The sequence below is a fragment of the Cladosporium halotolerans genome, assembly GCF_011745625.1.
Source record: "Cladosporium halotolerans strain TM138-S3 chromosome Unknown Sca14, whole genome shotgun sequence".
NCBI lineage: Eukaryota > Fungi > Ascomycota > Dothideomycetes > Cladosporiales > Cladosporiaceae > Cladosporium > Cladosporium halotolerans.
Window position 1 is genome coordinate 160,275 of NW_027191465.1, and position 26,481 is coordinate 186,755.

The 26,481-nt window shown below is 57.6% G+C and overlaps 7 protein-coding genes across 7 annotated transcripts; 4 read left to right on the forward strand and 3 right to left on the reverse strand.

Annotated features, from left to right (window-relative positions):
- The first annotated feature begins 146 nt into the window (after window positions 1-146).
- On the forward strand, window positions 147-2,570 carry WHR41_05213 (uncharacterized protein). Its single transcript, XM_069373818.1, has 2 exons — window positions 147-1,820; window positions 1,879-2,570. The coding sequence occupies exons 1-2, from the start codon at window positions 376-378 to the stop codon at window positions 2,417-2,419; spliced, it is 1,986 nt and encodes a 661-aa protein (XP_069229540.1). The 5' UTR covers window positions 147-375; the 3' UTR covers window positions 2,420-2,570.
- Window positions 2,571-2,733: 163 nt separating this feature from the next.
- WHR41_05214 (uncharacterized protein) lies at window positions 2,734-4,007 on the forward strand. The gene is made up of 6 exons (XM_069373819.1): window positions 2,734-2,846; window positions 2,899-2,917; window positions 2,973-3,088; window positions 3,138-3,227; window positions 3,283-3,780; window positions 3,837-4,007. Exons 1-6 carry the CDS (start codon window positions 2,790-2,792, stop codon window positions 3,870-3,872), a joined length of 816 nt encoding a protein of 271 aa, XP_069229533.1. The 5' UTR covers window positions 2,734-2,789; the 3' UTR covers window positions 3,873-4,007.
- A 458-nt stretch (window positions 4,008-4,465) lies between these two features.
- WHR41_05215 (uncharacterized protein) lies at window positions 4,466-10,322 on the forward strand (the record flags this gene model as incomplete). Its single annotated transcript, XM_069373820.1, has 3 exons — window positions 4,466-8,612; window positions 9,024-10,039; window positions 10,098-10,322. 3 exons carry the CDS (start codon window positions 4,466-4,468, stop codon window positions 10,320-10,322), a joined length of 5,388 nt encoding a protein of 1,795 aa, XP_069229534.1.
- Window positions 10,323-14,479: 4,157 nt separating this feature from the next.
- WHR41_05216 (uncharacterized protein) lies at window positions 14,480-18,246 on the forward strand (the record flags this gene model as incomplete). The annotated part of the gene is made up of 3 exons (XM_069373821.1): window positions 14,480-15,265; window positions 15,382-16,998; window positions 17,066-18,246. 3 exons carry the CDS (start codon window positions 14,480-14,482, stop codon window positions 17,165-17,167), a joined length of 2,505 nt encoding a protein of 834 aa, XP_069229535.1. The 3' UTR covers window positions 17,168-18,246.
- A 451-nt stretch (window positions 18,247-18,697) lies between these two features.
- On the reverse strand, window positions 18,698-19,812 carry coq5 (2-methoxy-6-polyprenyl-1,4-benzoquinol methylase, mitochondrial; the record flags this gene model as incomplete). The annotated part of the gene is made up of 2 exons (XM_069373822.1): window positions 19,557-19,812; window positions 18,698-19,491 (listed from the first exon to the last, which is right to left on the reverse strand). The coding sequence occupies exons 1-2, from the start codon at window positions 19,759-19,761 to the stop codon at window positions 18,698-18,700; spliced, it is 999 nt and encodes a 332-aa protein (XP_069229536.1). The 5' UTR covers window positions 19,762-19,812.
- A 167-nt stretch (window positions 19,813-19,979) lies between these two features.
- On the reverse strand, window positions 19,980-23,979 carry WHR41_05218 (uncharacterized protein). Its single transcript, XM_069373823.1, has 3 exons — window positions 23,526-23,979; window positions 20,566-23,241; window positions 19,980-20,509 (listed from the first exon to the last, which is right to left on the reverse strand). Exons 1-3 carry the CDS (start codon window positions 23,529-23,531, stop codon window positions 20,147-20,149), a joined length of 3,045 nt encoding a protein of 1,014 aa, XP_069229531.1. The 5' UTR covers window positions 23,532-23,979; the 3' UTR covers window positions 19,980-20,146.
- Window positions 23,980-24,349: 370 nt separating this feature from the next.
- On the reverse strand, window positions 24,350-26,438 carry WHR41_05219 (uncharacterized protein). Its single transcript, XM_069373824.1, has 2 exons — window positions 26,399-26,438; window positions 24,350-26,342 (listed from the first exon to the last, which is right to left on the reverse strand). The coding sequence occupies exons 1-2, from the start codon at window positions 26,406-26,408 to the stop codon at window positions 24,457-24,459; spliced, it is 1,896 nt and encodes a 631-aa protein (XP_069229532.1). The 5' UTR covers window positions 26,409-26,438; the 3' UTR covers window positions 24,350-24,456.
- Window positions 26,439-26,481: the final 43 nt, after the last annotated feature.

A 26,481-nucleotide genomic window follows, 5' to 3' on the forward strand; every position in this document is an offset into this window, starting at 1 on the left:
ATCTAACAATACGGAAGCCTCGGCACCACGGCACTTGCTTACACCAACCCTAACCCTCCTGCCGGGATCTAGCGTGTGGGGTAGTTCCGCACGTCACAGCAATCGACCACATACGGCGGTAGGCGAGCACCTTACTAATAATAAGGCACAATGATTGCACATTTCAATCACACCTCTACTGTCATGACCTGAACAGCGCAAGCGCTATCTACTGTACAGCAACTCGAAGCATGCAGGCATGCACTTCCCACGACCCAATCTCGAACCACCGAAGCTCCTCCTGCCGATTCCCGCACCTCGACGCTTTCAAGGCTCTCTGAGAAGACGCGCGCTTTGGCCGAAGTCAGCACCTGCCACGAAGACATTGTTTGTACGATGGACCATGCTGGCGATCTTTTAAAGCCTCCCTCCGAAGCAAAGACTCCCTCCGTATCTCCCGCGAAGAACCGAAGCCTCTCCGATCCTCCTACCGCCCTTGCACCTTCTCCCTCCTTCCACGAAAAGCTTCGGCGAGAAAGCAAAGACGACAATGCCGTACCTACCACACCGAAAGCCACTCGGCGGCCCGACTTTCTCTCCCGCGGCTTAAGCCTGCAGATGCCCAGCCCCGCGCAGCTCTCAAGCGCCGCGCCGCTGAGTCCGCGGCTGGAACAAACGAATATCCATTCATACATGCAATTGCAAAGCCAAACCGGGAGCCCGGCGACGTCGCTCCCAAGGCACTCGCGAGGGCTTGACTTTTCCCGTGCTTCCACCAATCTGCATCACTCGACACTTGCAGAGCAGCGCGAGCCGGATTCTTCTCCAGTCACAACACAAAAGGCCATGAACATACCCTCTCGCAAGATGTCGATCGGTTCGATGGCTCTTGAGTCGCCAGCAATATTCCCTGGAAGCAATTGGGGCTCGCTAGCACCCGAGCGCAGCACCGTCAGTAGCTCGGTGGGGAGCGTGAACATGCTTGGAAGTGACAGTGAAAGCAGTGACAGTGACGAGGACGCTAGCATGGCTGGTGATGACGACGACCCAATTTATGCGACACCACAGGTTCACAAGCTCCAGAATCCGACCGCATCAACACCTTTCAGCGGTCCGCTCACACCAGGCGGCTCGACCTGGACAAGCGGACCTGCATTTTCGCCGGCGGCTCAAAGCCTCATGAAAACGATACGCAGGTCACGCCTCCACAGCAAAAATCCGAACCGGTCTCGAAAGCATTCGAGTAGTGCGAGCAATAGTGGCTACAGCTCAATGGCATCGCCTAGAGCCAATTCCCCGCCACCCATGAGAAGCATCGAGTCAGCAGGGGGTGGATATTTCGGTTGGAACAAAGCCACGCGAAGCCGACGTGAGAGCCTTGCCCTCGGGACCGATGGTCTGAACTTGTCGAGCGGAAACGATAGCGGAGACGAGGGTTCCGCTGCAGCCCCGGGCACCCCTGGCGTGATCCGTCGCGCCGTAACTCGCCGTGGCAACCTGTTACCGAAAACCAAAGGCTTCGCACGTGTGAGAGCTGCCTTGACAGAAGAGTCTCAGCCAGTGGACACTGAAATGAGGCGGGAGTCAGAGACTATCAGACAAGTGCGGGAGAGAGAACCAAGTGTCTCGGCTGACCTCGACTTGCACAAGCATCGTCCTCAGACCGGGACCGCAGCCTCTTCGCCTAATCTGTTACCAGCAGTACCCGAGGCCGCACAGGAGGATTTCGGCCGCGATTTGGAAGGCGACATCAGTCACAACGACAGGGGATTAGGCATGAACTTTGCCTTACACGCGCACCGCAACAGCGGTGGTACAGATTACTGGAATCGCTTTGACCCGTAAGTTCTAGTGACACATCCTCTTGTATGTGAGCATGAAGCTAACCGGCCATGACAGCTCAATGCGAACCCCACCCCCGCCCAACTTCAATAGACAAGGGAGTAGTCTCATGTCTGACATCAATATGGATTCGCCCCTGCCCTCAGAGAACGGCTATTCCATGAGAATGCGCGGCCGAGCGCAATCATCGGCCTCCGACGCTTCAGAAGCCTTTGGTCCGACGATTAGTAACAACAGCAACACGGCTACCTCTGCCATGACCGACGATATGCACCTTAACAAGTTTAAGCGTCGTCGTGACGATGATTTTGACATCGCCACAGTGAAACGCAGAGCGGTTTCTCCAGGAATGAGCACACAGAACAGTCCTGTGCTGACACAGTCGCCTTCGCATCGCGATTCGAATAGTGTTTGGGGCCAGCCGCCAGACAAGAAGAAAGAATCACTCACACAGGGTGGTAACAGCGACACGTCCCAGAGCTCACAGCAAGCAGGCTCATCACGTACAGGAAGCGGGTCCGCCGCACCTGGAAAGAAGCTAGGGCTGCAGGGCATGGTAGACACCAATGATGGACTGATGAAAATGAGCATTGGGTAATGTGGCCGAGGACAAGAGACTTTCTTGTTTTGATTTGCTGGTTCAGCGAGGAGCTCAGGGCGTTGTATAATGGAGCCTTTACACGCTCGGGTGTTTTATTCCCAATTTTGAAATAGCGTGAACATTTATGAATGGAGTGCCACTGACCATATTTCATTCTCGTCTACAAAATCTCAGCCCTTACTTCTTTCGAGTGCTTCACATTGTCAATCTTCGAAGATACTTGTTCACGATGCTGCCTCAGGCACACAACCCGCCCGACCTTCCGCATCCCCACACGAGCAACATCACCTCCAACATCCCACCATACCATTGGGGGGAATGCTTCTCTTTTCCTAGAATTTCAAATACCAAACCAATCGCATTAGCAATGGCTTCAAAGCAAGCATCAGTCGCTTCGTTTGTCGAATCGGCGCCGCCTGGAGAGGTTGGTAGGATGGACCTTTCCACACAACCAAGACTCGAGCTGACGTATGCAGCTCTCGAATGTTGTGGCTGGTGGGTAACGACTAGACCGGTCGTCTCAAAGATTGGTCGTTGAACGATTATCCAGATATCAAAGCTCTGGCTGGCAACGATGCAAGCCTGCTGCAGTCCCTCGAGCCGGCATTCAGAAAGTACAATGAAGAGCAGTACGCTACTGTGAAGCTGCCTGGCAGCAGCGAGGCGGTACGTCTGGCACAAACGTGTATCCAGTTGCTGTGCTAAAGGCTGCCAGGTGATCGTCAGTGAGCACAACTCCATGGGAGACAACCGATACTTCGACACTGCCAGCCAGACCTCTTTCCAGGTGGAACACTCCTCCCAGGTAACTTCTACCGCCGACTCCTACACTCTTCAATGCTCCGACTAACCATGATCAGACCGCCTCTGCAGTCCAGCAGCATCCACTCGAATCCTCCAACGCCGATCTCATTCGCTCTCTTCAAAAGTCATTTTCAAAAGCCGCCGCCGAGCACTTCCCGTCCTCCGTCGTTGGCATCTACCCCACATCCTCAGACAGTGACATCGCCATCCTGCTCGTCGCAAATAAATACTCTCCTCAGAACTTTTGGAATGGCCGCTGGCGTTCCACCTACACCCTCTCGCCTTCGTCTGGTGGATTGAAAGGTGCGATCAAGGTTGATGTGCACTACTACGAGGATGGCAACGTCAGGATGAGCACGAGCAAGGACGTTGACGTCTCGAACGCTAGTGGCGCGGATGCTGTCGTCAGGGAGATTGCAAAGGCAGAGAATAAGTTCCAGGAAGAGCTGAACAGGGCTTTCGTGCAGCTGTCTGAGGGAAGCTTTAAGGGGCTGAGGAGACAGCTCCCTGTCACGAGACAGAGGGTTGAGTGGGAGAAGATCGGCGGATACAGAGTAAGCCTTGACACCTCCCAACATGCGTACACCGAGAGTGCTGACATGATCTTCAGCTTGGACAAGACATTGGTGGTGGCCGGTCGAAGTAGGACGGTCATATATGTGGACAGTGAGGCAGTTGATTCAAGACAGAGGAGGCATTTTAGCATGGATGGCGAGGGATCGAGATATCACATGCATCTCGTGACCACCACAAGCAAAGTATTCAAAACGAGTCCACGATCTTCCCCTTCCCCTTTCCCTGATTCACCAACTTGCAGACAATGTTCCTGCCGCGCCCAGTGGGTTGTGAAGGTGGAACTTGACAGTATCTTGACCTTTATGTGAACGACTTGAAGCGCTCCATACCTACCTTCACTGAGCTTGGGCTCCCTCCCTTTGAACCTGCAGACGGCCGCATACAGCACGCGGGAGTGCGCGCCCGCTCCCCGTTTGCCTGCTACTCCGTTTGGTCTTGGCGTCGCGGTTACCTCACCGGTTGCCTGCTCGCTTTTCCCAAACCGCATCCCTTCGCGACCGAGACTGGCCTCTCAACGCAAGACGCGCTTCAACCCGGATACACTGCTACTCGGTTACCGTTAAGGGTGGGCATCTCTGTACCCGAACCATCGCAGCCAACCACCGCTTTGTTCCACGCCTTGCACAAGAGAGTGCGCAATATCAGCGGCGGCCGCCTTGCACAATGACCAGGCGCAAACCGCAGCACCGCGGCGGTCGCTCAGGGGATTCTCGCGATGACAGTAACGGCGCCGCAAACCCACCTGAGAGGAAGAAGCCATGTTTCGCTTACGCGAGAGGCAAGTGCAAGCAAGGAGATGAATGCAAGTACTCGCACGAGGCTTCTGTGATCGAGACGCACAAGAAGAATGGACCCTTCGACTCCACTGCGCACACCAAGTTTGTCCAATGGCGCTTCGACATCAAAAAAGATCAGCGCGAGATCCAACGGGCCCAACCTCTCGGCAGAAGATTTGGAGAATTCATTCAAGAAGCGCTCCGTCTGGTGAACACTGATCAGGGGACCATGCAGGAGGTCATCACTTCGCTTTCCAGTGATGGCGGCCTTGCGCGACTCGGAGAACTCCTCAACGCGGATTTCACTTTGCTGACCGACGACGCTCTTGGCACGGTTTTTAAGGATCAGCTTCTACCTTTCCTGCGAATTATCTCGCATGACGACGTTCTGTCCTCTCAGGTTCTCGAGGGACGCCATGCGACGCTTTGCAACTACCTTTATGGCGTCAATGGGAAGCGTTCGGTCAATCTTTTCCGTGCGGCCACGAGGAGCTTGACCCTCGTAGACGAAATCTCGGCTGACATTGAACCTTGCTTGATCGCCATGTCTGTTGTTGTCGAGGTGAATGGCTCTGCTCATGTCAATGATGATCTGCGCTCAGCTGCAGAAACCTTGATCGCGCTCAACGGCCAGCGGGCGCTTACAGGAAATCCCCTGAGGTACCTCAAGAAGATGCAATTGCGCCTCGGTCTAGGCGTTCAAATTGAGTTTGCTGAGGACAAACCCAAGGACAGGCAAAAGCTCAAGCCGACTTCTCATTTTGAAGTTCCCGTCGATCAACCTGGCAGTCTGTCTATTCGTGGACCAAGACACGACAATGATTTTGAAAACATTGCCGATATTCAGATCTTGCCTACCATCGACGAGATCATGGGAGACCGTGCTGAGTATCTTCCGCGAAGTGAGCCCTCGAGCTGGCATCTACAAGGTGTCGCTGGCCTTCTCGATAGACAGTTCCGACTTGTGCGCGAAGACACCGTAGGGCAGCTACGGGACGCGGCAAAGTTCGAGCTCAGTCGTATGCAGTCCTCAGGCTTGAGACCTGTTGCGACGAAGCCGTCAGCCGCGCGTACTCATGTATACCACAATGTTCGCCTTGTCGATGCCGTTTTTGAAGACCGTCGCGGTCTTTTGTGTGTGCTCGAATTCGATCAACCGCGACAGCTCCACCATATAAGCAACGTCAAAGATCGCAGGCACTGGTGGGAGGACTCAAAAAGACTGGGCGCAGAAGCCCTCATCACACTGCTCGGTCCTGAAGGGTTCGCTGTCTTCATGACTGTTGCAAACGAGACACTTCAACCCATGCAGGGAGGAAAAGGAAAATCGAAGATTGAACGACCTATCGAGGATCGCTATTCGCGCTTCGCAAACCCTCATGTCGCCCATGTCGTTGTACAGCTTGTCAGCCATACCGAAGAGGATATTGACAATTTGCTCTTCCGCTTGGGCCTTGGTATCGGACAGTCCGGTGTCAAGCGTTCTTTCTCGTTGCTGGAATTCCCAGGAGTCTTACTACCTACGTTTCAACACACTCTCACAGCATTGCAGCAGATGTCCGAGTCGTTGGACCTGCCGTTCTCTGAAGTGCTCGCACCGACCGATGGCATTTCGGACAGCGCGGGGATCGACAAGCCTGCGTACACCAAAAAAAATGACTTCCGTTTCAATATGTCCGCACTCTCCACCGATAATCAAGCGTTTGAGCTGGATGTCAACGCTCCAGACGATGCAGCTACGATCAGCGCTAAGACTCGTCTGGATGTCGCGCAGGCCGAAGCCGTGATCTCCACACTTTCTCGATCAATGTCGCTTATCCAGGGTCCACCCGGCACAGGAAAGAGTTACACAGGTGTCGCTTTGATGGAAGTTCTCCTCGCCAACAATGCGAAAGCCAAGTTGGGCCCGGTCCTCTGTGTCACTTTCACAAACCATGCCCTCGACCAAATTCTGGAACATCTCCTTGACGCTGGTCTAAGTCAGATCATCCGCATCGGCTCCCGGTCCAAGAGTGAGGTCCTAGCTCCTTTGAACCTCCGACTTGTTGCTCAGAAGCATGACATGACCAAGCTAGAGCAACGTGAGCGTTTCACGCACAAGGATAATATTGCTGCCAACGCCTCGACAATTAAGAGCACCCTCGATAGATGGCGCCACGCGTTCTCCCATCAATCCATCTTCGCTTTCCTCGAACAGAAGCACCCTTCTGTGGCTAGACAACTCTCCGGGCCCAAGATCGACGACGACGGCTTCGAAACCGTCGAATCAAGACAGAAAGGCAAGGGATTGAAGGCATGGCTCAGCGGCGATTCTCATCAGCCAGTGCGGGTGCACGAAGATGACGAGACCGACATTTTCTCGTTGCGTAATGCAGCCCGCCAGCGGTTGTATACAGATTGGAAAGAGGAGATCGCCAACCCAGTCCAAAGGGAGCTAATCGCTAGCATCAGAGGGTTTGAAGAGGCAAAAGCTGGACTTGATCGAGTCCGGTCTGAAGTTGATCTTCACGTCCTATCTGCCGCCAATGTCATTGGTGTGACCACCTCTGGCCTAGCCCGCAACATCAACCTTCTAAGGCGGCTCAATTCGAAAGTTCTGCTAGTTGAGGAAGCCGGCGAGGTCTTGGAAGCACACTTGCTTACGGCTATGCTTCCCTCGATCGAGCACGCCATACTGATTGGTGATCATCAGCAACTCAGGCCGAAAGCGCAGAATTACGAGCTGTCCTGCGAGAATCCTCGCTCCCAGACGAAGATGGACGTTTCGCTCTTCGAGCGTCTCGTGGCACCACAGGAACACGGCGCCCATCCTCTCCCGTTCGTCACACTGGAGACCCAACGTCGCATGCATCCTTCTATTTCTGAATTGATCCGATCCACCTTGTATCCCAACCTGAAAGATGACCCGAGCGTCTCCGACTATCCACAAGTCAGCGGCATGCGGCAGAGGCTTTTCTGGCTTGATCATGACAACCCAGAGGATGGTGAGGCGGAGCAAACTGAATCGACCTCCCACACGAATCAATTCGAAGTCGACATGGTGTTTTCACTGGTCAGGCACTTGGTTCGGCAAGGTGTATACAGAGCTTCCGATATTGCGGTCTTGACACCATACCTAGGCCAGCTCCGGAAGCTACGCAGGGCATTGGGTGACTTCGCTGAAGTCATCATCAACGACAGAGACATCGATCAGCTAGCTCTTGAAGGAGAAGACGAGACTGAAGAAGAACGCGAATTGAGAGCAGCTGCGGAAAAGAGCGCCCCGCCACGTCTAGAAGTGACGAGGAGCAATCTGCTCCAGGCACTTCGGTTGGCCACAGTCGACAACTTCCAAGGTGAAGAGGCCAAGGTTGTGATCATTTCGCTCGTGCGGTGTAACCAAGAACACAAGTGCGGGTTCCTCAAAACTTCGAATCGTATCAACGTTCTGCTTTCTCGCGCACAACATGGAATGTACATCATCGGCAACACGGAGACCTCAGCGCATGTACCCATGTGGGGCGATGTCATGGACATTCTGAAGAGAGACGGGAACCTCGGGAAATCATTTGAGCTATGCTGCCCTCGTCATCCCGACACGCCGCTCAAAGTCACTCTCCCAGATGACTTCGCAACGGTTTCGCCCGAGGCTGGATGCGATCTTCTCTGCGGACAGCGCCTTCCTTGTGGCCATGCCTGTATCAACAAATGTCATTCGGAAGGCCTCCACAAGGCTGTGTACTGCACGAAGCCTTGTAATAGAGCCAAAGACGGTTGCGAGCACAACTGTCCGTACGAATGCGGTCGTCAGTGTGATGCTCTCTACGGCGTCGAGATCTCCAACATCGACGTCGAGCTGGTTTGCGGTCACCATGCCGACAGATTGCCGTGCTGGCAGTATCAAGATCCGACAAAGGTGCAATGCCAGGTACTCGTCGACCGGACCGTTCCTGGGTGTGGCCACAAAGTTGCTGTTGCGTGCCACATCGACATCGCAAGCCCCCTTTTCAAATGTCCCGCCGATTGCGGCTCTTTGCGCGCTTGCGGACACTCTTGTAAGCGTAGATGCAAGGACTGCTGCGAGCGCGAAGGAGATAAGATCGTAAACGAGGACCACGGCGTCTGCAAACAGGAATGTGGGCGCGCTTTCACCAATTGCAAGCACGCTTGCCTTGCTCGCTGCCATCCTGAGCAGGCTGACTGCTCTCCGTGCACAGAGCCCTGCGACGTTCAGTGCAGCCACACCAGATGCACGAAGATGTGCTCGGAGCCTTGCACTCCCTGCGCCGAGGAAGTTTGCGCCTCTTCTTGTCCTCACACAGCATGCAGCATGCCATGTGCCGCTCCCTGCGACTGGGTGCCTTGCTCGAAGCGCTGCACCAAGACTCTGTACTGCGGCCACCAATGTCCGTCCATCTGCGGTGCCGACTGCCCTGGAGAAAGTTACTGTCAGCTCTGTGCTTCAGATGAGGTGAAGAGCATCCGCGCTGACCTCTTGATGATGAGCACATACGGCGAGGTCGACCTCGAGGAGTCTCCGTGCGTCTTTCTGCCCTGTGGCCATATATTCACTCTTGAGAGTATCGATGGTGCCATGCGCATGAGGGATCACTACACCTTGGACGAGAACGGTATGCCTTCTGAGATCAAAGGCAACTCCGAGCCCTTCTCCTCTAAGGAGATGAAGAACTGCCCTGATTGCCGCGCATCGCTTCGTCTAGTCTCTCGCTACGGCCGCATCGTTCGTCGCGCTCTGCTGGATGAATCAACGAAGAAATTCATCGTCTGGTCCAGCGCCGCATACCGCGGCTATGCGGAGAACATGAAGGGCATCCAGGAGCGCTTACTCGAGTCGAAGGGAACCTTCACTCTGCCACCTGGCACCGTAGAGCTTCGCTCGACCTCTCACGTCCGTCATATTCAGAAGTTGCACGGTCTCAACAAGCGTTATCGCGAATTGGCTTTTCTACGTACGCGCCTGGCCAGCTTCGCGCAGAAGACCGAGGCTGAAGAGCAGCCGTACAGACGCGTCCACGACATCGTCGAGACCGCGCGCCGTCGCAGACTGCAAGAATGCCAGCCGAAGATGGAGGCTTTCAACTTCGACCAAACCATCATCCAAACGCGCAGCTCCCTGCTCGCCGCCGCGCTGACGATCAGATGCGAGCTGGTCGCTGTCGCCGACTTCATCTCTGTCTTCCAAGAGCAGTCCAAGCCCGGCGTCCGCTCACTGCAAGTCGACTTCGAGCAAGACCGCGATCGCTGCGACGAGCTGATCCACGCCGCCAAAACCGCAACGAGCATCCTCCAGGAAACCGAAGGCCACATCTCCTGGGCGCACTTCGCGGCCCTCGAACGCGGCGTCATGGAAAGCGTCTCGTACGCCGCCGACGCCAAACTCGAAGGAGCCAAACTGCTCGCCGACGCGCACCTCGATACGGCCGACGAGCTCTGCAAGAAGTACCCTGGCCAGACAGCCAGCGTGGCACGAAGTCCCCGAAACGCGTCGCGTCCTCCACGAGGCGGGCTACCACAGCCAGATCCGCATGGTCGTTGCCGCTATGGCTGGCGAGCTGAGAGAGACAGGGCACTGGTATACTTGTGCCAACGGGCATCCGTTTGCGGTTGGCGAGTGCGGGATGCCGATGGAGGAGGCGAGGTGCCCGGCGTGCAATGCGCCGATTGGTGGGAGGTCTCATGAGCCGGCTGCGGGCGTGCAGCGTGCTGAGGAGATTGAGAGGGAGTTTGGGAATTTGATGGTTTGATGGATTGGGGCGTTGCGAGAGGTTCGCTTGCTTGTGATACTCGATGGGACATGATCGACTTGCTTTTTGATTGGAACTGATTGGGAGGGAGACCGCGATGCTTGTGCGCGACAAAGTCGCTTGACTCTAGCTCATCAATGAATGCGCTGCTGTCTCGAACGAGCCATCCCATTGCGCTCTCACTGTCCAACCTTGCCCCTGACCCAGCGCGTCTTCACAACGCGCCACAGTTCTTCCTCCATCATACAGGCTCACCAGATTCTTGCGGCCTTCACGGCTGCAATTAGTCATCGACCTAGCCGTAACACTGTGTCGAAGCCCACCGAGTGCACATCAGACCCTAAGACACTCCCCAACCAACCTCACTTCTCTAACCAGCGCTCAAATCCCATCAACGACCACAGAGGAACAACGTTCCTCATCTACGCACCCAGTACCGCTACGTACCAGCACAAATTTCCCCTCCGCTCAGCCAACCCTCACGCCATCCATCCCCAAGACGATGATGTCAAATCCCACACCCCGTATCGCTCTCCTTTGCCCGGCGCATCTTGACATCAAACGATATCAAACCCAACCCCTCCTTATCGCAACGCATACACGTATTCTCCAGGCAGCACACATCTCCCCGCCGTAACTTCCCATCAATCCCCCCCTCCCGTCCCACATCTACAAAGGTACACGCGCCATCGGCAAATCTCTGCGCACGAGGCCATCCTCTGTACGTCCATGTACAACACAGCCACACACGCACCGGACAGCGACGATCGCTAGGGCAGAGGGCGGGCGCGGATCTGCAGGCACGGCCATGTGGTCTTGGCCCTCTTTTTTTTTTTCTCGTTGTTTGGGTTTTTCTTCACGCGAACGGTACGGTACGGTGCGGTACGGTGGGAATGGTACTTGGGGAGTAGATGTTTGGTACGCAGGAGGAGGCTCCGGTGGGAGGTTCCGGACGGTAGGTCAGGTCGGGTCGGGTCATGTGCGCGGTTTGGGGATTTCGCAAGTTTGGCTTCTGATGAAGCCTGCGGATGCGAGGAGGTGTATGTTGAGGATGGGGATGCGGGCGCTGGGATCAAGACTGGGTGCGATGGGGATTGAGCGGTGGGAGAAGGACGATGTGGGATTGGAGGTTGAGGGATGGAGGTGGTGAGGGGCTTTCTCGAGATGCGAGGGGTGATTGATATCTGGAGTGTTCGAGGAGAGGTGGAGCAGCGTTGATGTTGTCTGTAGTGGTTGAATGGGAGTGCGAGCGCCAATGGCGGTCTTTCGAGCGGACTTGTCAGAGCGTAAAGCAGTCGCTATCGCGTTCTTTGTACACTGCTGTTGCATCACTACTTACCGTCGGATTGGACGCCCGCAGTCCAACCGGACGCAACGCAAAAGTACATACCGTCGAGAACACCAAGCGCACAATCCACGCAGCCCACGCTTCGGTTCGCACGCAGGAACATCATACACATTTGAGACATAGGCGAAGTGCGCAACCCCCGGTCACTCGTCGAATGCTGCAGTTGAGCGCGATCGCATGCATACAGATAAGGAGAGAGAGATCCTGTGCCCTCGAAGGATGCGTTGAGGCCGCACGAACTTGAGGGGTTGGCGTTTCGATTAGATTGGCAGAGGTGGAGGGTGTTCTAGATTTGCTGGGTCTTTTTTTTGTGGTCGATGGGACTAATGGTAAGTTTCTGTCGATTGAGGGTAGGGTGGGAAGAACGTGATGGAGTGGATTGAGGTGTAGTCAGGCGGACCATTGGATGGATAGTATGTCATTGGCCGGGAGCAAGATTGCTCTCAAGTCGATCATCGATCGATGGACGAATGGACAGGTGGGAAAAATGTTCAAGAACCAGTTCGAGACCGCAAACCCGTCGGCCAACTGTCGGCGCGACACTACTCAGATCGGACAATCGAAGCTACGTACGTCAGGCGAGACACCAGTCCAGCGACCAGGCGAGTGGGTGACGCCGATGCGAGACTCCGTTTCCCACCACCACCACCACCACCACCACCACCACCTCAAAACGCTTGCACGTACACAAAAACAAACTCGCCAACGGTCGCGCGAAAAGCCGCTTTGCCATTCGGCGGGACGAGCTCCGAGCGAACGGGAATTGGGAAGGGGAGTAGTGCGGACGTTCGCTCGCTCGCCGCGCGCGGTGGAGACCAGACTTTCAGGCCGTCGCAGTCCCGCTGCGTTCTGGACTTTGAAAGACCGGCGGGGCGGACAGGGTGTGGAATTCTTTCTCTGAGTTTTGCAGATCGTCGCGCGCGCGAAGAGCACGCGGCGGGTGGCTCGAAGTGGAAATCGCAGATCGTACAGAGTGGTTCTTGGTTTTACGAGGGGCTGCTAGGGTGCGAATCATTGCACGGTGGGGAACGCGAGTGAGCCGTACGGGAAACGAGACCTGTTCTCTCCGGCTTCTGACAGATTGCGATGGCGGCTGACAGCACGCGGGTGTCGGAGTTGTTCTACGTTTCCGGCTGATGGAGCGAGCGAGTCGCGGTGGCAGCAGCAGCAGCAGCAGCAGCAAGTGAGGCAGCGTCAGAGGCCGGTGGAGCCGTTCATTATTCGTGCCGTTGAAGTTCGGTTCGCGTGGGCATCCTTCGCTTGCTCTGAGCTCCGATGGCCCACGCGGGCGGACATGGAGGTCAGACGAAGAAGTCGCCGAGCCGGCACGACCTGCTGGGCCCGATCGCGAGCGCGAGATGGGCCCCGGGAGGCGGGCGCGAGGGCCCTACGGCGCTACGGCTCCAGCTGCTACGCTACCTAGTACAGTACAGCACCCTACCAAGGTTCGCACCAGGGGTCGCGCGTGGCAGTCAGATCCGGTTTCAGTGCCAGGCGAGCGGCGGTGGTTTGGGCGTGGTGTGCATGGGCGTAATGTGCATGGGCGTGGTGTGCATGGGCGGAGATTGAGCTGGGCTGCGCGCGGCTCCCTTGGGCGGTGGTGACATGGCGTCGGTGGCGGCTGATTGCGACTTGTCGGCGGCGTGAAACGCACGGCTGGCTCAGCGGGTGCGGCGACCGTTGGCGCCGGCGCCGTTGTGGTGCAGGCTAGTGGGCGGCGGCGGGTGCGGCAGGCCACGATGCGACGGATGGCGGGCGTGGCACTGCGCCTTGATGCCTTGAACGATAGCAGTAATGCCCACACTCACCACAGACACGCGGCTCCCGTGCATGCGAACATGGCCCATCCCGGACGGCAGCGAACGACGGGTCTGCGGGGAGTGGGTGCCGGCAGGGAAGGGCGGCGCGGGCTGCTGGGATGCGGTGCGCGGGTTCATTTGCAGCGCCACGGGGCAAGGCCGGCGCGCAGAGAGAAAGAGATACATAGAGTGAGTGGCAGAGGGCGAAAGGAGGCCGACAGTAGCAAGCCGGACTATCGTGCCTGGCTGTCTGGGAGGGCGTGTGAGGGTGGTGGGGCAGGGCGTTTGCGGGCGTGGGCGCCGGTGGGCAGGCGTCCGTGGCATCCTTAGTACAGCACAGTGAGCACAGCACGGGAGCAGCAGCAGCAGCAGCAGCAGCATGGGCCGGCATGCCTGTCTGCGATCGATCACAGGCCGGCGCGCGACTCGCCCGGCGAGCAGCAGCAGGAGCAGCACCAGTAGTCAGTGAGGTCGGCGTGTGCTCGCCCGTCATCACCAGCACCAGCACAAGCACACGGCAGATAGCCCGACTACCTTGCCTACCCTACCTTACCCTACGGACTGACTCTGCTGCTATCAAAACTATACGCCTGCCCCGTCCCGCGCCCGCGCAGCACCACATGTCCTTAGTCCGCCGCTCTTCTGCCTGATTTGCGCCGTCCGCCCTGCTTTGCCCGTCGCTTGCGCGCCTGCGTTGCTTCTTCGTCTCGTCCCTTGGTCTCCGCCTTGCGTAGGTGGCCTTGCTGGCGGTTGCATCGCGCCGCCGTCTCGTGCGACTGATTGGCCGCGCCGCCGCCTGTCCTTCCAAGTGCCCACACCTCGCCCGCCGCCCCGTCCTGTTGCTTCGCCGCTACACACGCATTCAGCACACGCATCAAGCCTCGCCAGGCCGCTTGTTTGTCCTCGCCAACCCTCTGCCTCCTCCCTCGTCCCCTCCACGCGCCATCGCGCCGCTGCCGCCACCGCCTCCGCCTCCGCCCAGCTCACGACTCTCTAAGCGAGCCCGCGGCATGCAAGCCGACGCTGCCCACGCCCGCTCTTCCTCGACTCGCCGTCTGCGCAAAGCCCCTCCTTCCACCTCCTCCCACCACCACCCGCGTCGCCAGTCCGACCAGCCCAACGCTGCCGCCTCCACCCACCCGGCTGCGCCCGTCGCCGGCACCGCCTCTGACAACCACCACCCCACCGACGCTGCGCCGCCATACCACCTCGACCAGCCGGCCCGCCAGCACAGCGCACCAGCTGCCGGCCAGCCTGACCCGCAGCCGCGCTACTCCCTCTCCGACAAGTCGCCCACCGACCTGCTCGGCCAGCGCTTCGACTCGCTCGCCGTCATCAACAGCTTCGACGCCATTTCCTACGGTGGTGCCGAGTCGCAGCCTCAGCAGCAGCCTCAGCACGACGCTCAGCCGCAATCACAGTCGAGACCCGAACTTACGCCCGCACTCGAAAAGCCGCATTCGGAACCCCCACCCCAACCAAAGCGCTCCGCCTCGACCTTCTTCCGCACCAATTCCACACGCAAGCGAGCCTCACTACGGATCGAACAAAGCCTAGCGGCAGCCGGTCGGCGGATGGAGGACCTCACACCGCGCGGCGGCGACTCCGGCACGCGGAGCCCGCGTCAGCGCTACAGCGATGAGGCTCGCGAGGGGAACAAGCTGAAGAAGAAGAGTGGCTTCTCCAGCTTCATGAACAACCTCGTGGGCGCGCCCCGAAAACCGACCATCTCTGCGCCGGAGAACCCTGTACACGTTACCCACGTCGGATACGATCAGAACACGGGAGAATTCACGGTATGCCTGCCCGCATATGCTGTCAAGCTGTAAAGTGTTTCATGATGTCTGCTAGCGTAGCATGACATCTTTGCACTTTCCTACCCACGCAAGCTTCGAGTACTGACACCTCACAGGGTCTTCCTAAAGAATGGCAGCGCACACTCAAAGCCAACGGCATTACCGAGCAGGAACAAAAGAAGAACCCTCAAGCGATCATTGATGTTGTCACTTTCTTCAACGAGCACAACGAAAAGCGAAGCGATGACTCACTATACCATAAATTCGACAATGCACGACTAAACGACAGCCCTCAGCAGCAAAATGGCATGTCACCAGGCCTGACGCCCGGTGGCTACAATCACGCCGGAAGCCCTCCCAACAGCCCGCGTTTCCCCAAAAATGAGCCAGAAAGCTTCGAGAACCCCAGAGCCGCGCCTACGCCTTCAGGAAAGACACCTCAAGGTCTTGGACTCAGCTCGCCTTCAAGTCCCCGATCAAACAACAACGAATGGATGCCCTTACGACCAGCGCCAAAGCCACCAGGAGGCTCTTCAAACGCAGTGCCTACGAGGCCCGCGCCTCCTGCACCAGTTCAGCAGCAAGTTCAAACACCGCAAGACGGCCTTCCTCCATTGCGATATGGTGCACAGGAGCAATCTCCGAACCGAGGTCGATCAAATACTGGTCCTGCGGGCCAGTACAATGCTTCGCCCGTCTCGTCACCTCAGCAATACCAGCAACAGCAGGAACAGGCTATGCGCGCTGCTCAACAAGCTCTCAAACAGCAATCACTTGATAGATCCCAGTCAACCAGGCAGCCGGGTTACTCCCATCAGCAGCAACAGCAGCAAGCGCAGCAATCACAACAACAGGCACTCGCTCCGTCACAAGCCGCTGCACTTGGCCCCGCGCCTCGACCAAGGCAAAGGCCTCGGCAATCTATCACAAACGCCGAAATCATCAGCAAATTGAACAACATCTGCAACCCCACGGATCCTACAAAGAAGTTCCGTAACCTGGTGAAAATTGGCCAGGGAGCTTCTGGTGGCGTGTACACTGCGTTTGAAGTCGGCACCAACAAATGCGTCGCCATCAAGCAGATGAATCTCGAGCAGCAGCCAAAGAAGGATCTCATCATTAACGAAATTCTGGTCATGAGAGACAGCAAGCACAAGAATGTCGTCAACTTCATGGACTCCTTCCTCGTGCGCGGCGATCTCTGGGTCTGTATGGAGTACATGGAGGGCGGCAGTTTGACAGACGTCGTCACGTTCAACATGATGTCCGAAGGCCAGATCTCCGCCGTCTGCCGCGAAACGCTCCACGGCCTGCAATTCCTGCACTCCAAGGGCGTCATCCACCGCGACATCAAGTCCGACAACATCCTCCTCAGCATGGAAGGCAACATCAAGCTCACCGATTTCGGCTTCTGCGCGCAGATCAACGAGTCCCACATGAAGCGCACAACCATGGTCGGCACGCCCTACTGGATGGCTCCCGAAGTCGTCACGCGCAAGGAGTACGGGCGCAAGATCGACATCTGGAGCTTGGGCATCATGGCCATCGAGATGATCGAGGGCGAGCCCCCCTACCTCACCGAGTCGCCGCTGCGCGCGCTCTATCTGATCGCGACCAACGGCACGCCGGCGATCAAGGAGGAGCACAACCTGACGCCTGTCTTCCGCGATTTCCTCTCGTTTGCTCTCAAGGTGGACCCGGAGAAGCGCGCGAGCGCGCACGATTTGTTGAAGGTAGGAATTCTGCCGTCCCGTAATTGTGAGAAACGAGAGCACCGAAATTGACTTTTTGATTTTCTAGCACGCTTTCATCCAGACCGCCGAACCGCTCGCCACCCTCTCGCCGCTGGTCAAGGCCGCGCGCGTCGCGAGAGCCGAAGAGCGCAAGAACAAGGGCTCATAGACAGCGACTTCACCACTTTCAAGGCTCGCCAGGAATCAACACCGATCTCCCGCGACCTTGAGTCTCGCTACGCCACCCATCCAGTGGCGTCGCACCGCCGAGTGGCAAGCACGGCACGCGAGATACCTTTCCATCCGCGTCGCGCTTGCGAACAAGGTTTTTCCTGGCCCATAAACCGGACCAACAGGCGAAGAATGAACCACTCTAGAGAAACGGAGGAACAGAAAGAGGAGGATCACCCAAGGGGATGGACGGATGGAAGGTATGAGGGATTGGGAGCCGTTCGCTCCTGCGCCGCGCCGCTCACGATAGGGCCCGAGGGCTCGCGGCCGGCCAGCAGGCAGGCAGGCAGGCAGGCAGACAGATAGATCAGATCATCCGGCCGGGAGAAGAGACGAGAAGGTTTTTTCTCGCGCTCGCCCGAGCCCACGACCCCAGACATCAAAGCAAGAAACACACAAACAAACAAACACAAACGAAACGAACCCGCGGCCAAAAAAAGCAGCAAATGAAATCGAGAACGTCACCCTTTCCCTCTCCTGAAATCACATGACGCGACGCGACACGAACGCCACTGCGACTGCGACTGTGAATGCGACTACAACCGCTTCGCTGCCGACTCACTCTCTCTCTCACCGATAAATCAAATCAAACCGGGCTCTAGCCGGAGGTGAAGTATGTCTTCTTTCTTATCTCTCCTTCTTCTCTATCTCTTTCCTTCTTTTCCCCGTCGACGCTCCTATATCATGTGGCGGAAGTGTCAAGGGCTGTGCTGTGCTGTGCTCTCATTTCGTTCGTTCGTTCGTGCCCCGCGCGGAGCGAGACTCGGAATGGGAATGGAAATCGGAGCCTTCGGATGGGGAGGGAGCGATGGAGTTGCGTTCCTCTTTTTCTTTCCTTTTCCTTTCCCTGGTCTCGGTTGGAGCTGAAGGCTGAGGATGCCGGGTCTGAAGGGACGGACTGGGATTTCGTATTGGGGAGTGGGATGGGATGGGACGGCAACGGTACACGATATATCGATCGGATCTGCTTCTTTTTTTTTTGAGCAGAATGAAAGAGGACTTCCGCGATTTATGAGATCCTGTTTTCTTCTTTTGCTTTTCTTTGCGGATGTTTGTTTATGCGCTTGGGATGTGGCTCGGCCTTTATTTCTGTGCGACGGTTCTGGTTTCGTGTTTGGATGGGATGGGTCTTGGGGGTGGGGTGAATGCCTCGCCTCGCGTCGCTGGCTGTTTTGGGCGGCGAGGTACAAGCCGGGTCATCATGCGGTGCGTGAGAAAGTTGTGGCCTTGGCTCTGGTCTGCGATACTATGAGGGATACCGGTCACTCCTTCGCGCCGTGGCGTGTGAGATGTGCGGAATGCCAGAGATCGGATCGCGGAAGAAGGGCGTAGGAGGTATTCGAACATGCTTTGACGAGCCCCGTCACAGTGCTCCTCTATATCTTGGTACACGTAGTTATACAATAGACATCCTCCCCAGGCAAACCACACCACACGACCCAGCTCTTCAATAAATTACACCCCTTTCCTACAACGGCTTCACACCCTTATGTATAGCCGCGATGCCAAAACTCAAATCCTCCCAGCCCTCGCTCCCAATCCCCTGCCCGGCGCCCTCCCGCCCCTGCCCAGGCACCACAAACCCCGCCTCGCGAATCATCCCTGCCCAATCCTCCTGCTTCGGGAAGCGCTCGATGCTCTCCACAAGATACTGGTAGCTATCCCTATCCGCCGCGACGACCTGGCCGATCAGCGGAATCGCGCTGAACGACCACCGCTTGTAGACGGCGTTGAAGAGCGGGTTCGACAAGTTGGGCGCGAACTCCAGGCACGCGAAGACGCCGCCGGGCTTGAGGACGCGGAAGGCCTCGCGCAGCGCGGCGTCCTTGTGCGTGAAGTTCCGGATGCCGAAGGCGACGGTGTACAGGTCTATGCTGGCGTCCGGGACGGTGTGCAGGTTCTCGGCGTTGGCTTCGAGGAAGGAGATGCGGTTCGCGGCGGCGTAGGGCGTGCTGGAGAGGCGCTTGCGGCCCTCGGCGAGCATTTCGGGGTTGATGTCGGAGACGGTGACGTGCGCGGTTGTGTCGCGGTTGAGGGTCGTGGCGTGGTCGAGCATGCGCAGGGCGATGTCGCCGGTGCCGCCGGCGATGTCGAGGATGCGTTGGGGTTCGCGCGGGGTGGTGGAGGAGGAGGATGGGGAGGGGCGAATGCCGGGGTTGAGGCCGCGGACGAAGTGGTCTTTCCACAGGCGGTGGATGCCGAGGGACATGAGGTCGTTCATGGTGTCGTAGCTGCTGGCGACGGAGGAGAAGACGGTGGCCACTGTTGGGAGCGGTGTTAGACTCTGTTCGGCGGCTCTGAAATGCTGCAAAAGTGTATCTTCATACCTTTCGAGGCCTTCAGACTCTCCGCGACAGTCTCATATCCAAAATGCGTCGTCTTCTCAGCCTCCTTCCTCTGCTGCTCGGGCGTCTGCATTGATCGGTTCGTGGAGGCGAACGACCGCCTGCAGCTGTTGCACATCCATCCTGCAGCCGTGGGCTGCTGCGCGATTCTTAAGCGCTTCGAGGCGCGCGAAATGTGGGAGGACATGGCCGGGGTGGTGTTCGAATAAGGTGTTTCCAGGAAAGGAAAGTCGCCAGCGCTCGAATGATGATGAGGCCTGCGACCTGCGGCTTGAGATCTCCACCGGAGGGTTCACCTTCTAGCGCGGAGCTTGGCGAGATAGACTTTGGCTGCCCGCAGAGCCGCTTAAAGCAACGACATCACATGTACATGGGACGAAGAACAAACTGTACCTACATTGTCTGGCCAAAAGCAGTGCTTCTAGTGGCTCATACAAATATCACGTTACTTAAACGATTTGACAATCACATAGCCATGACCAAGTCGTCCTGTAACAGCCTCAAGCGGGCCCCAGTATATGTCCGGCTCTACCTGACAATTACTTCCACCTATGTAAGCACAAGGCAGATCATCACCACAGATCCCCTTCCTTGTCGTCGTCCCACAACTCCTGCTGATACCCCTTACTCTGCGGCTGCCGGTTCGAGCCGTAGCCCATGTAATCGTGTGTAGAAGCAACGCTGTAACTCTTACCTCCTGCTGGTTTGCCCCTCTGCTGCTGTTGCTGTTGCTGCTGGGGCGCGGCGTAAGACGAGCCCGAGGAGCGGAAGTCGGGCCACTCGCTGGCGGCGGACTGCTGCTCTTCGTCCGAGGTGCGGCGGTCGGAGGCTTCGCTGTCGGTGCGAGCGGCGCCGGCGGCCTGCTGTTGCTTCTGGGCTTCCTGGCGTTTGGCGTCGGCCGAGGCGGCTTCCTTGTTCGTCTGTACCTGGAGTAGCTCGGAGAAAGTCAGCACATCAACCTCCTACGACCAAACTTGCACGATCAACTCACCTCCTGCCACTTCTGGTACTCGCTGTACTCCGACGGTTGGGAAGCCTTTTCGCGCGCCCTCGCCTCCTCCTGCTCCTTCTTCCGCTGCTGCGCCGCCTTCTGCTGCGGACTCGCGGGGATCTGCATCTGCGGGTGCATCATCTGCACCTTGGCCAGGTAAGAGTACATGAAGTTGCTCAGCAGGACCTGCGAGTAGAGGGCGCGACGCGGGTTGGCGAGCTTGATGTGCGCCATGCGGTAGATGGCGCGCTCCTCCAGGATGCTGAAGCGGGTCCAGTTGTAGTCGATGTCTGGTTTGAGGATGCGGGCGGCGGGCTCCGGGGAGGGCTCGCGCTCGGACTTGCGTTTCTTCGCCTTCAGGTCGGTGTCGGAGGTCTTCTTCTTGCCGCCGAAGATGGCTGAGAGCAAGCCGGGCTCTTTCGCGTCCTTTTCCTCCTTACCGGCCTTGGCTTTGGAAGAAGCCTTCTTGCTCTCCTTTTTCCGCTCGTCTTCCAGCTTGATGTCGTCTCGGTTGAGCACGACGCTCTCGCGTCCTCGGGCAGGCGTGGTGCCGTCGATTGAAGTCTGCAGTAAGTCCAGGCGAGTTTTGTCTTGTGACTTGCCAAGCTTGCCACCTTTGTCTTCCGACCCTCGCCTCTCCTCCTTGTGATGCTTCTTGTCCTTCTCGTCGTCATCGGCACCTAGAATCCACTTCCAGCTACTCTTTCGTCCGCCTTCCTTCTTCTCTGCCTTCTTCTCCTCGAACGTCGGTACCATAGTAAGAGCATCCGTTCGGGTGTTGCCGCTACCTGGCAGTGGTGAAGGGTGCGAGCTGATGTCATCCAGAGAATGCGATGCGTTGGCCGTTCGTTGCTGGCCTGGTGCGGGACGCATGTGAGCGCCGCCACGTTGACGATGCACTTCATGTGAGGATTTCCGCTCGGGAAATTGTTGCTGAGATGGATGTTGGGGTGCTTGATGGTGCTGTGCTTGCGGTGGCGCTTGCTGTGGTGGCTGCTGTTGCTGTTGCTGTTGACGCTGCTGTTGCTGCTGTTGGTACGTCGGATTTGCAACAGGAACCTTTTTCCCATCTGGCAGGATCTCTACGATATTAGGCAATGGATTTTCATTGTTGTAGCCAGGCAATTGTGCTGATGTTCGTCCAGGACCGGCAATTCGAGACTGGAACTGCTTTTGCTGTGGAGCATTAGGGTGCCGCTGGCCTTCCGACTCGTCTTCAAGAGAGGGTCTAGGTCGGACTTGTGAGGTAGTAGGTGTCTCTGGCTGCGTTCGCTGCTCAGGCTGGCGCTCAGGTTGTCGTTCCGGTTGACGTTGCTGCTGAGTCGGTACTTGAGGCACTGAAGGAGTCTGCGGCGGCTCTTGCCGTGCGGTATTGCCAGCGTCGGACTCGTGTTGACTTTGCTCTCGTCTCGCAGCCAATCGACTCTGCTCTTCCTCGGCGGAGTCCTTCGGTGGAGGCGTGGGCTTGGTTGGCACTCTGGTCGACCCTAGAATAGCATCGTCTGCCGTTTGCTGCACAGGCGAAGGCACAGGCGGCTCTTCATGGTCATCACTTCTCCGTCCCAAAGCTCGCCTCGGATAAGGCGGGCGCTCCTTCCGCTGGCTTCCTCGTCGGTAAGTGGTATGTGTAGAGCGTTTCAGTCTCGGACCTCCAGGTGGCAGAATAGGCATATCCTCTTTGGCTGGAATTTCCACTCCGGAATCGTGAGATCTGCGCTCGGTATCGATGCTGATGCGCTGAATAAGTTCCGCGGCATCCTCTGGCATTTCTTCCAATTCGGAAAGCTTGGGGTGGCCGTCATTCTGCGCGCCACGTGATCGTTTTCGCTCCAGTCGCTCGGCTCCATCCTGGTAGTCGTCTCGACTGTGGACCTGCCGTGACAGCATACTCTTTTTCCGCTGGAGTCCACCGCTTGCATTCGAACCGGACCTACTGAGGCCGCCTGGTGACAGGCCGTCATCGCTGCCGCTGGTTCTTCTTACTCTATCGACTCGCTCTTCGAAGAAGTTTTTGAATTCCTTGGGAGCCAATTCCGGGTGGAGTCTCGCTGGTACCCAGAACATCTTGCCGGGGTCATCTTCGTCTGCCGATTGACTAGGAGCCACAGTGGGGATTCCGCCGAAAGAAGGGAGGTCAGGGTCTGCCATATCAACGTTCATCGACATACGCCTGATGGCTTGCAAATTGCTCAATTCCTGAGCCACAGCCGCAGGGCTCGACTCGCTGTCGATGTCATTGAGCTGAAACGTATTGTCCCCATTCGATCGAGTGCTCGAGTGTCTGCTCAAGTTCGGCGAGCCTTGTTCCCCTTCGTTCTCCGCTCCAAAGCTCCCTGCCCTGTTCAGGCCCCTAGGCTTCCCTGATCCATCGCCGGGACTTGTGGGCACCCGTTCGTTGCTTTCTCTTCTCCCGAGTGGCGTCCGCGGTGGACTCGAATGCTTCTGAAAATATTCCGGGTTGCGTTTCGTAGAAATAGTGTCCGCCGGCGAGCTGACGAAGCTCAGCGGCCGCGAGGAGTCGGGCTTCATGGTCTCGTCGGTCGGCGAGTTGCCGTAGTAGCTGCCAATGGCCTCCGTTACGTGATGGGCGTCGTCGCTGATGGAGATCTGAGGCACATGGCCGCGCCGGGGCCGAGACTGGTATGCCCGTTCCAGCTCTTGCTGTCGCGTGGAGGGCTGTTGGAGCGCACAAGGGCAGGGTCAGCGAGCGGGTTCAAGGCGGTGGAGGGGTCACGCGAGCGCGACTGTCTCAGTCGATCGCTGTTTCGGATGGTCGGGAGGTGCTTGCGCGGACGTGAAATGGGGATGGCCGCACGTGCGGCGGAGGGTGCAGATCGCTCCGTGAGCCGCGGCGTGTCGGGCGGCGGAGCGGTGCAGACGGGCAGGAGGGGTGGAGGAGCGCGGATGGGCGCGAGGCGCGGTGCAGATGTGAGGGAGGAGGGAGGGGAGGAGGAACCCACCTGCATGTTCGCGATCGGCCGCGAGCAACGTCCGGCCTCTCGCCCAAGCCTCGCAGTAGGTCGATCGTCGGCGTATACGAGTGCTGGGCGGCAGCAGCAAGTTCAACGGCGGTGCCAGCACCAGACGCTGGACCCCTGTCCCAGCAGCGAAGCGTGAAGTATGATCTCACTGCTCAGGCAGCCCGGCCGCGGATCTGGCGACTTGGAGAGAGCGGAGCGGCGGCGGGCATGGAGGAGGTGGGAGGGCGATTTATCGGCGTGTCATGGCTGGGCGATGCGCAACGGTCGTCGGCGGTGGAGCTGCCTCACGCTGTCGCTGGCGGGCTCGCGGGCAGGCACTAGGCTGGCAGACCTGCGCCTCGCGGGCGGACAGGCGGCGGAGCCTGGGCTTGGCGCGCATTCGCGGTGGGTGCCTTGGTGGACGCCCGACGGTGTGGGGCCCGCCTGCCCTGGCGCTGCCGCTGCTGTGGCTGATGACGACGAGGGCTGTCGCGGTGATAGGCTGGCGGGCAGCGCTCAGGGGCATGGCGGGAAGTGTGTATAGCACGCCGTATGCGATGTAGGTCAGCGGCTGGACTACACACGTCGATCGACCATTATCAGGTCAGCACATATCCATCATACAGTCTGAAGACAGCCACTCCTGGCAACAACTCGCGTGGTGGCGCACTCGTCACTCTCTCACGTCGTGCCTGTGCTCCTCCGGCGGCTCAAGGGCCTCCCTGTCCGTACGGATTGCTATAAAATTAGACGTCTTCTACGCCGCGCCCTAGAACGCTGCACGACCGCCTTGCTGACACTTGCCGGGGCCCTGCCCGACGCGATGATCTAACTATGCAATTTTTGTACAGTATAATCGGAGTTGGGTATCATTACAAAATCTGCCCCTTTGCTGCATCGGAGCCATGGTGTGCCGGGATCAACACTCGCTTCAAGGCGACGCTACTGCTTTCTTCCAAATCACCACGCCCGCCGCAACGGCCACTACAGCAGCTCCGACGCCCATCGCCGCCATGTTCCAATCCACGCCGTCTTCCTCCTCGGTCTTGGGGAAAGCCAGGCTCGGCTGCGTCGCACACTCTGCCAGGCCTACAAAGAAGTCTCCGATACTGCGCCACCGTACGCTCACGTGGAGTGGCTTCGGCATCTTGAGTCCCTCACAGTAGGCGTCCGGCTGCACCTCCGTCCTCTGCACGGCGCGGTCGCGGTCTGCCTTCAGAGCTGCGTAAACGGAAGGCAATGAATTCAAGGCTGGGTAGCGCTCTCTCAGCTCCCGCACGTGGGTGAAGCTGTCGGGGTCTGACGAGTCGTAGGTGTAGCATATGAGATCGCATGCATCGAGCTTGACCTGGTTTTCCAGAATGGCGGGTTCCAGCTCGCCAAGCTCTGAAAGTATCAGGTAGCACTGCTTGCCACCCTGCAGCTCCACGCTGTTGACTGCAGTCTGTGGCTTGATTGTGGGGTGATATGTCGCGTCGAATGGCCGGTTGAGGAACGCATTCAGAAGCGCGCTCTTGCCACTGTTAGGGGCACCTAGAACGTAGCAGTGGAAGACGCTGCGCTCGACTTTGTTCCCGGGTCTGTTGCGCCGCTTGCGCGGTTTGGTCACTTTCAATGCTGCAGTGGTATTCTTCGCGTCAGGTGATTCGAAGCCGAGGTAGGCCAGATACTCGAGTGTTGTCTTCGGTTCCTCGAAAGTCGTCATGCTCCACTGGGCGAGCCAGCCTTGAAGAGTGATATAGCCGGCTTCATTCCTGACCGTGCAGCTCGGAAAGTCAGATTCCATCCATGAGAATGGTATTCCTGGCGTGGGTGCGAACAGCGTCGCAAGCTCCGAGTCGCTGAGGCCACCGTCATTATCTTTGTCATGCAGAAGGAAGAGATCCACGAAGAACCTGTATCCAGCGGGAGCCAGCTCTGCAGACGCAAAAGCCGGGACGTCGAATCTGGGATGCAAGAACGTGTCTTTCAGAGACAGACTGTCCGCATATTGGTGCTTTCGCAAAATGATCCAGACCGTCTCGTGTCGCCCTTTCTCCGCGAACATCTTGTTCAGTAGTAGAAACCCTTCAACATCGATTCCTTGATCAATCTCATCTCCAGTGTCTGGCGACCACCGCTGAATCGTCCGCTTGATGTTTGCCAGCTCTTCCTCTGACAAGTCCTTGTCAAAACACCTCCGTTGAAACTCATGCAGCTCATTGTCATTCAGCACTCCGTCCTGGTCCTTGTCACTCAGCCAGAAAACCCGCTTCAGAGCCTCGACTGCCGCGGGCTTCATATTGCCCTCTTTCGAGTCGTAGATCGGCGCGATCGGATGTGTAACCGCTTTCTGGCAAAGAAAGAAGACCTCGTTGATATTGTGGTGCTCCATCGCGCTCGTCCGGATACACGAGTCGATTTCTTTAAACTCAGCCATAACAGGCAGCATCTCCTCTTCCACAACCTGCGCGGTACTGCTACCCACGGGCGCGAGATCACTCTTGTTCGCGCATAGAACCACTGGCACGTTCACACCAAGCGACCGGAAATAGGGCATCCAGAAAAGTGCGACGCGCTCATAGCTGTAATGGTCGCTGTACACCAAGAGGATGACGTTGCATTTGCGCACTTCCTTCTTGAGGTTTTCGCGCTCTTGCGGCACAGAGGCCGTGTCGACGATCGTTGTAGTGACATTCTCTGGCGTGCCTAGGCTAGGAGGGAGAGTGATGGGCGGTAGGACTGGCTGGAGGGGCGTGGTGACGAAGTTGTCCTTAACCAGGCTGGTCAGGAGGGAGGACTTGCCCACCTGCTCGTCGCCGCAGATGCATATTCGTACTGTGGAAGGCGTTAACGAATGTTTGCATGCGAGATCCCAGCGCAAAGCAACTCACCAGTGGCCATGAGGAAGCTCGGTGGGTGTCGGATGGACAGAAGCCGATCGACGGCAATGCGGGCGAGCTCGGCTGATGATTGT